Source organism: Rhinichthys klamathensis, unplaced genomic scaffold (genome assembly GCF_029890125.1).
Source record: "Rhinichthys klamathensis goyatoka isolate OS25496 unplaced genomic scaffold, OSU_Roscu_1.1 h1tg000182l_1, whole genome shotgun sequence".
Lineage (NCBI taxonomy): Eukaryota > Metazoa > Chordata > Actinopteri > Cypriniformes > Leuciscidae > Rhinichthys > Rhinichthys klamathensis.
The window spans coordinates 458,131-468,118 of NW_026606710.1; the positions used below are offsets into that span (position 1 = coordinate 458,131).

The 9,988-nt window shown below is 36.6% G+C and overlaps 1 protein-coding gene across 2 annotated transcripts in view; it reads left to right on the forward strand.

Moving 5' to 3' along the window:
* LOC130094888 (WD repeat-containing protein 70) overlaps positions 1 to 8,800 on the forward strand; it is a 125,718-nt gene extending 116,918 nt beyond the window's left edge. For both annotated transcript variants that reach the window (XM_056261418.1, XM_056261417.1), the window contains exons 17-18: positions 441 to 603; positions 8,683 to 8,800. In XM_056261418.1, coding sequence (XP_056117393.1) covers positions 441 to 603; positions 8,683 to 8,773 — 254 coding nt within the window. In that variant the 3' untranslated portion in view covers positions 8,774 to 8,800. The remainder of the gene's footprint in view (positions 1 to 440; positions 604 to 8,682) is intronic.
* The last annotated feature ends 1,188 nt before the right edge of the window (positions 8,801 to 9,988 follow it).

The following is a 9,988-nucleotide window of genomic DNA, read 5'->3' on the forward strand; positions in this document are numbered from 1 at the left end:
TGGTAAATATCTCATTTAAATAATTAATACGCAGAATAAAGGGGCGGGGCCTGGTTGAGTTAGTTAGTAGTGTGTTAAACTGGTGGTTATGGTAAGAGCGGGACATTTCCCAAACACACTCGACCAATCACAACACACTGCTCCAGCCGACCAATCAGAGCACTGTGTGCTTTTCAGAAGGCGGGGTTTCATAGAAACAGGAACTAAACAGAGCGTTACTGACAGACTGGGAAGAGAGGAGCCGCAACAATGGAGAATATGAGGAAAATAATCAACATTCAAGCAGGAAAACCTGTTCTAGTAGAGCCTGGAAACAACAAGACTTTGATGAAGGTTATAATACGTCCTCTGTGTGAGCGAGGGAGGGCGGCCGCTTGTATCTGAATGCTGTATTGGTGTCTGTGTTTGTCCGGCTCTGATCTGTGTGTGTCCTCGAGCAGGTCGGGGGGGTCGTGTGGCGGCTCACGGTGGAACGCTGTCCTCCTTCATCGTGAAGAACATCGCCCTGGACAAAACCGATGACAGCAACCCTCGAGAGGCCATCCTGCGTCACGCCAAAGAAGCCTCCGAGAACCCGTACTGGGTCGCCCCGGCGTATAAACAGTAAGACACACACCAGAGTGACACACACTTCATCTGACAGGAGCACCCGAGTGAGCTGCAGACGTCAGTGTGTCCTGCACCACGCCAAAGCCACTGTATTAAATAGTGTGTGTGTGTGTATCAGTGTATAAGGTTGGCTATAAGCTGGTGTGCTCCAAAACAATGACAAAACTCGCATTTAGAAGATATAAGCGTTCAAAACTTAGTCTCTCACTTCCGCTAATATGGATTAATGATTTTGATGACATCACTCTGCTGCTGAAATCGGTCACATGTTCACATATTTACTGTTTTCCACATGATAAATGGCACATAGTGCACTGTTTTTTTAATGTTTATTGGTAGAAAGACAATATCAACCTAGTAAAGTTTTTATATATATATATATATTTTTTTTTTCTATTAAATATAATTAATTTTTATTAATTTATATAATGCATATTATTTAATTTGATACATTTTTGTTTAATGTTTATTGCAGTGGCGGTTCTACATTGAATTACACCCAGGGCGAGACCCCCCTCGAGCGCCCCCCCCTTTTTCATGAAATAGTGTTTTTAAAAGTGAAAGTGGCCGAGAGCTACTTATGTAGTAACACAATACTTAAATCTCTTAAATAATGTCTCATAACTCTCATATTAACAACTATCCAAACTGTTTTAGACCAAAATAGCTTTTGTAGGCCTATGTCACCCTTAAATGTCAGAGAAAAGAACAGAATCAGAGATTCTTTTTTTATAGAAAATTGTACTTTGCATATTATAGGCTACTGTAAAAACACATAATTATAGTTGATTTAATCATAACTAGAGATGAAATGGTATGAAAATTTAATTTCATGAATATAGTGACCAAAATGACCACGGTTAAACACAGAATCTTGTTTAAAAAGTAGGCCTACTAATACACAATGAAATCAATTCACCAAGTTAATAACATTAAAGACGATGGCCAGATTTGCCTTTGTCTTTTATGTTATCTACTAACATGTAGGCTACACGTTCAAATAAAGTTTTGAGAAAAAAGGTTTTATAAAAAGATAAACCTCACATAGTTCAGCCTTTAAATCAGTTTTATAAAAAGATTGATTTAAAAAAGATAAATTACTGACATTTACAATGCACATTAGCTTATCTTTTATTATTAATAGTCAAATTCGGTCCGATTTTCCCATGGTGTCTGTCGTTGCTATGCAACCATGCACTGCGCTCTCTACAACGACAAAGAAGTTTTAGTAGCTAATGGATTTCCACCACCGAAAAACGCTTGCTGTAGCTCTGCTACAAGATTTATTTAAGACGCGACATGTGAACAGCCCCTTGGTGAGCTCCTCCAATCAGAGACCCCCTCGACATAGCTTCTGTGCACGGCACCTTCTCAGCAAGCAGGGGCGCCATTGCCAATAATTGAATTGAAATGATAGAAAATAGAAAACCACTTCGCGGCGCAGAGGATTTTTTTTTTAACTGCTCGTGCCGCCCCCCATGTGACATGAAAAAATTCCGCCCCGGGCGACTGCCCTCTTCGCCCGTGCCTAAAACCGCTACTGGTTTATTGGTAGAAAAAGTAAAAATCACCCAAGTCAAGTTTAAATATATATATTTACTTAAAATATATTTTTAATTATTATATAAACAATTTTAAAGATAATTTATAAAAAAAAAATATTTTTTTTTTGTTTGTTTATTGGAAGAAACTTACAATCTCTCACTTCATGACATCACTCTGCACTTCAGCTTCTCAAAAGATTTTCTGTCCAATCAAATGCTCTCTAGAATCTGAAGCTCCGCCCCCGACACTATAAATAGAAAGGTGCGACTGAAATCACTCTTCACACATTTACTATTTTCCACAATGGTGACCGGCACGAACGATTCAGACAGTGTACATGTGCTTTTCATTGGGGCGAACAAAGTCTGGTTTCACGTTAGAATCACGAGAACCGCCACATCTCCGGTCCAGAGACACGATCATACGAGCGAGTCGCCGCAAATCAGAAAACGTACCGGATCCATTTGAATTCTGGAGATAATGCTGTATTTTAAAGCGATATGGAGGAGATAGGAGGAGAAACGGTTAGAGATTAGGAGGAAACTGCAGCTTTACTCAACGCTCTGAGCTGTAATATAAACTAAACGCTATTGGCTATTTTAAAAAGGGGAGGGGCATGTTGATATGCCCCGCCCCTTCTTCCTGTTTCAGTGGAAATTACATCAATACACTGAATAATGCTGCGCGTTTCAACTTCAAGACTTTAAGTTGTACATTTTTTTTCTTTTTCTTTTTTTCAATAATAAAGTTCAAAGTTTATTTGTCACATACCAGTTATAGTTCATACAACGAGCAGTGAAATGTAAGTCTGGTATTCCTAGACTATATTAGTTAATGTAATGTACTATAATAGTATATTCCTATAATAGTTAATGTACTGAATTAAGCATTTCCATGATTTTTTACAAACTAAATAAGCAAGTGTTCTGAACCTTAATATTGACAACATATTTTATGAGGAATATATATATATATATTTATAGAAAAATATTTTTTTTTAATATTTTCTCATAAAATACGTTGTCAATATTAAGTTCAAAATACTTGCTTATTTTGTAATTGTGTGAGTGTAATTGAGAATGAGAACGAATACTTGTAATTTTGTAATATTACTATTTTAAATAGAATTTCTATATTTCTATATTATAATTTTTTATAAATTTAATTAAAAAAAATTCATTTTCTAAATCTAAATCTTTAACACTATCGGTTTTCTTTAAATATCAATTTCATTTTTGTTCAGTTTGATATTGTTAATGGTAGTTTTTAATTTATATATTTTAATGTGTGTATGTGTGTGTATATATATATATATATATATATGTGTATATGTGTGTATATATATATATATATATATATATGCACTCACCGGCCACTTTATTAGGTACCCCATGCTAGTAACGGGTTGGACCCCCTTTTGCCTTCAGAACTGCCTCAATTCTTCGTGGCATAGATTCAACAAGGTGCTGGAAGCATTCCTCAGGGAGTTTGGTCCATATTGACATGATGGCATCACACAGTTGCCGCAGATTTGTCGGCTGCACATCCATGATGCGAATCTCCCGTTCCACCACATCCCAAAGATGCTCTATTGGGTTGAGATCTGGTGACTGTGGAGGCCATTTTAGTACACTGAACTCATTGTCATGTTCAAGAAACCAATTTGAAATGATTAGAGCTTTGTGACATGGTGGAAGTAGCCATCAGAGGATGGGTACATGGTGGCCATAAAGGGATGGACATGGTCAGAAACAATGCTCAGGTAGGCCGTGGCATTTAAACGATGCCCAATTGGCACTAAGGGGCCTAAAGTGTGCCAGGAAAACATCCCCCACACCATTACACCACCACCACCAGCCTGCACAGTGGTAACAAGGCATGATGGATCCATGTTCTCATTCTGTTTACGCCAAATTCTGACTCTAACATCTGAATGTCTCAACAGAAATCGAGACTCATCAGACCAGGCAACATTTTTCCAGTCTTCAACTGTTCAATTTTGGTGAGCTCTTGCAAATTGTAGCCTCTTTTTCCTATTTGTAGTGGAGATGAGTGGTACCCGGTGGAGTCTTCTGCTGTTGTAGCCCATCCGCCTCAAGGTTGTGCGTGTTGTGGCTTCACAAATGCTTTGCTGCATACCTCGGTTGTAACGAGTGGTTATTTCAGTCACTGTTGCCCTTCTATCAGCTCGAACCAGTCTGGCCATTCTCCTCTGACCTCTGGCATCAACAAGGCATTTCCGCCCACAGAACTGCCGCTCACTGGATGTTTTTTCTTTTTCGGACCATTCTCTATAAACCCTAGAGATGGTTGTGCGTGAAAATCCCAGTAGATTAGCAGTTTCTGAAATACTCAGACCAGCCCTTCTGGCACCAACAATCATGCCACGTTCAAAGTCACTCAAATCAACTTTCTTCCCCATACTGATGCTCGGTTTGAACTGCAGGAGATTGTCTTGACCATGTCTACATGCCTAAATGCACTGAGTTGCCGCCATGTGATTGGCTGCTTAGAAATTAAGTGTTAACGAGCAGTTGGACAGGTGTACCTAATAAAGTGGCCGGTGAGTGTATATATACAGTATGTGGTCAATTGATAAACATTTCTTCGTAAATAATTGATTTGATTATTCAACAGGATTTCAATATCTTTGCTATTATAGTTATCCATTTATAAATTAAATCGATCTATTTTTCTTGGTCTATTTAAATTGCGAATCAGTATTGACTGAAACACGAGTATATTTATATATATTTATACTGTTATTGTAAGAATGCATGTGATGCTGGTGTAAAGAGGTAATCTCTCAGAAGGCAGTGTAATTACAGCAGGTGACGGGTGTCTCACACACTCACACACACACACACACACACACACACGCTGACACTGGAGCAGTCGTTCAGATGACACCTGTGTGTCACACCTCAGCTAACAGAGGCATTAATGTTTGAAGGGTTGGAGATCAGGTGACGTCTTCACTCCACCGTCCCGAGATAACAAATACTGTGACCCGAAAAGAATGTGAACTGTCAAAAATATATGAGTGTCTTTGCAATACTTAACAAAACACAAAAGCAAGGGAGTGAAGAACAACGAACTACACCTTCATATTATGTTTTGTATCGAATGCAAGGACATTCTGATGTTTTTAACTGTCCAAATATTTTTGTGTTCGGTAAAATAAATGAATCGTTCTTTATCTAAAGGGCTTTTGTATGTGGATGAACTAAAAATCCACAGTCGTTGTCAAAAATACAATTTAATTACAAGTTGTGTGTGTGGGGGGGGGGGGGGGGGGGGGTGAATGTGTGAACATATAAGTAAAAATTACACAAACTATGTTTATTTAATTGTTATATAAATAAGTGTATATATATTTTATATTATGTTTTTAACTGTTTATGGAAGTAGTAAACTTTACCCCTAGTTAAGTTTGGAATAAATATTTACTGTTAATTGGTAGAAAAACTCAAGTTTAAATATATATATTTACTTAAAATATATATTTTAATTATTATATAAACAATTGTAAATATAATTTATAATCTTTTTTCTTCAATTAATTTTTGTTTAATGTTTATTGGTAGAAAAAGACAGAATCACAAGTCAGGTTTTAAATATACAAATTTACTTAAAATATATTTTTATTTAATTATTACATGGATAAGTTTATATAATATTTTTTATTTATTATTATATATATATATAATTATATATACAAATTTATATCTAATATATAAGATTTTTTATTTATTTTTTGTTTAATGTTTATTAGTAGTAAAAGACAATCACCCAAGTCAAGTTTTAAATATGTATATATTTACTTAAAATATATTTTTATTTAATTATTACATAAATAAATATATATAGTGTATATTTTTTTATTTAATTAATTTCTGGTTTTGTTATATTTTTATTTATAGAAAAAGACAAAATCGCCCAAATTAAGTTTCAAAGATGTATATATTTACGTAAAATATATTTTTATTTAATTATTACATAAATAAATATATATAGTGTATATTTTTTTATTTAATTAATTTCTGGTTTTGTTATATTTTTATTTATAGAAAAAGACAAAATCGCCCAAATTAAGTTTCAAATATGTATATATTTACTTAAAATATATTTTTATTTAATTATTACATAAATAAATATATAGTGTATATTTTTTTATTTAATTCATTTCTGATATTGTTACATTTTTATTTATAGAAAAAATCGCCCAAATCAAGATTTAAATATGTATATATTTACTTAAAATATATTTTTATTTAATTATTACATAAATATATAAAGTATATTTTTTTTATTTAATTAATTTCTGTTTTTGTTACATTTTTATTTATAGAAAAAGACAAAATCGCCCAAATCAAGTTTTAAACTTTAAATCATTCCTTATCTCGTGGCTTTTGGCTTCTCTACTCTACGGATTATCATCAGATAAAACATCCACAGTCGTTGCCAAAAATGCAATTTCTTTGTTATGATTTCCTTCATACTCCAGTGATGAACTACATCCTGGGTTTTATATATATATTTTTTTTTTTTTTTCTTTTACTAAAATAAGATCTAAGGCGGCCAGATCGCAGTGCTGGTCCTGGGATGCGCTTCCATGAAAGGTTTCCCGGGTTTCTGGAGCGAGCGCATGTGAAGCTCCAGGTTTATGTTGTGTTTATGGGAGCGTGTGCTTATGGTTCTGAAATATGCAGTGCGATAAGAAGCTGTCAGGGGTTTTATCTGCTCATCTCGTCCTCTGGTGGATGTTTATCTGGAGAATAACACACGGATCTGTTTTCCGAGGTGGTCCGTTCAGGACAAAACCTGTGCGTGACGAGAGCAGCGCTTATGAATCCCGTCGAAAATACAAGAATTACACGAGGAAATATACAAGTGACCGTTATTAGTTCTGTTTTAATTATCAATATCAGTCTGATTCTGATAGAGCTGAAATTTGCTTTTTTAATTTTTTTCTTTATTCATCATTTTAAAATTGACTTTAGTTCCGCAACTGAGTGTTAATTGTAATTTAGTTACCAGTCGTGTTTGTTTTTTGTTAACGACAGAAGCTGTCTCTGCTGATAATTGTGACTCTTTTGAACTTTTTTCTGTCAATTGCAGCTTTATTTCTCAAAATTGCCCGTTTTTATCTTGGAATTCTGAATTTTTCTTGCAATTGTGAGATGAAACGTCTCAATTACCTTTTTGTATTTTTAATTCCATGGCAGAAACAGGCTTCCATATGATTTCAAGTATTATACCAGTTATTATTAGTTAATTATCGTTCATATAGAGAAACAAGCATTCTCAAAATGATTTACCAACAAAATACCCAAAACCTTCGAACTTAAGATTGATAAACCTGTGAACTCTGAATATGCTTCATATAAACACATTTTTTTTAAATGATTAAATTGGACCTCTTGACATTTGTGAAGCTTTATTCAGAACAGAAGTTGTGTTAGTCAGAGTGTGTGTGTGTGTGTGTGTAACTGTATCTTCATCATTAGTGTCTAATCACACGCCGACGCTGATCAACACAAAGACCTAATGATCCTGTTACTCTCAGAGAATCTGTCGTGATGCTTTAATAGCTGTGTTCAGGTGTCAGAACACACACACACGCGCACACACACACGCGCACACACACGTACACACACATGCACGCACGCATACACACACACTTGCACACACACACACATGCACGCACGCATACACACACACTTGCACACACACACACATGCACGCACGCATACACACACACACTTGCACACACACACATGCACGCGTGCGCACACACACAAACTCACACACACACACTCACTCACACACACACACACGCACACACACGCACGCACACACGCACGCACACACACGCACGTACACACACACACATGCACGAATGCACACACGCACGTTCACACACACATGCACGCACGCATACACACACACGCACACACACACGCACACACATGCACGCACGCACGCTCACTCACACACACACATACACACGCACACACACGCACATGCTCACTCACACACACGCACACACATGCACGCACACACACACTCACTCACTCACACACACACACACACACACAAACTCGCACGCACACACACACTCACTTTCACTCACACACTCTCACTCACACAGAGCAGATGTTGTGTTTTAATCTGTGCTCTGTGGACGAATTAAAGTAATCTTGTGATGAGCGTCGGTCTCTCTCTCTCTATCACTGGGCTCTCTCTCTCTGACTGTAAGTGTGTGTGTCTCTCTTTCTTTCTCTCTCTGTCTCTCTCTGTCTCTCTCTCTCTGACTGTAAGTGTGTGTGTCTCTCTTTCTTTCTCTCTCTCTGTCTCTCTCTCTCTCTGCCTCTCTCTCTCTGGCTGTAAGTGTGTGTCTCTCTATCACTGGGCCACAGCTACAGTCAAACACATCATGCGTTCTGTTCTCATATAAACACTGTGTGAGACTCTGACCCTGTCTCATGACGTGTGTGTGTGTGTGTGTGTGTTTTCCCTGCACAGGACACAACCAGAGCCGATGTTTGCCGAGGAAGAGGAGGAGGAAGAGGAGGGAGACAAAGATCAGCCAGAATGGAAGAAACGCAAGATCTGACGAGATTCCCGAAGATTCTCCCCCAGACTCTCCGTGTGGAAGCGGACGTCTCGAGTCTCATCTGAGCAGAGAAATATCTTTTTGCCACGCGTTATTTTTAATTATTGTCTGATTTATTATTTTGACTGTTTTCTGCTTGTATTTTTGTCTTTTAGATTATAAATAAACTCACAGTGTTCTCGTACACGCTGACAAACACTCTTTTATTTGCTCTTACGGGTTGAAAACCAAAAATGTGTGTGTTTTACAGTGCATTCGCTCAACCTTTACTAAATACTGCTGTGTATTTATTGTGTTTCTGGTCAAACCTGAGCGAGACGCGCGTATCGCTGTGTGCGATCACATGTTTGCGTGTGTGAACGTCACGCCATCGACACATTCCTCTCCGCTGAATCTCAGACTCTCGAGTCTCGGCGCTCTATAAATATTTATTTGAAAGAAATCTTTAGATACTCGTTTGTTATTAAAGCTGGAGCTCTTCAGGATCTCATTGTGTCTGAGAGGAGATGTGCTTTCTGCCGACAAATGCATATTCAGTGCGCTTTCTATATTATATTTATATATAAAAAAAATTTGTCATTAGCATTTAGGTTTTTTATTGGTGAACTTCATTCCACTCCAAAATCTTTAAAAAAAAAAATGTAAATAATATTAATTAAAAATGATATACACACACCAGTAAGCATTAAGATTTTATGACAATTAAGCATTTTAATAATAATAAAAATGTATAATATAAGTTTAATGTGTGTGTGTGTGTATGAGTATATATACCATTAAGCATTAAGATATTTTCATGAAAATTAAAAATTTTCCCTCCAAATCCTCATGACCGTAATACGTCTAGACATTTTTGTAAAACATTTTTTCATACTAATTTGTCTTTTTTTTGTGGTAATTTTGTATTGCAAAAAAAAAAAAAAAACGTTAATGGCCCTAAAAATGATATACACACACACTCGCACACACACTCGCTTACACACACATGAACACACACACAAACACTCACTCTCACACATAGGTTAAATTGGGGCGGAGCGCACCGGAGCGCAGCTCAGCCTCCTCGGGTCCACAACACACCCTGCCGGAGCTCAGCTCCGTCTCCTTCAGCACCAAATATATAAATTTTGTTGAGTGTATATAATGAAAGTTATGAAATAATTCGCTAATATTAACTCGAATTTGGTGCTGCAATGATTCGCCCATCGCAACGAT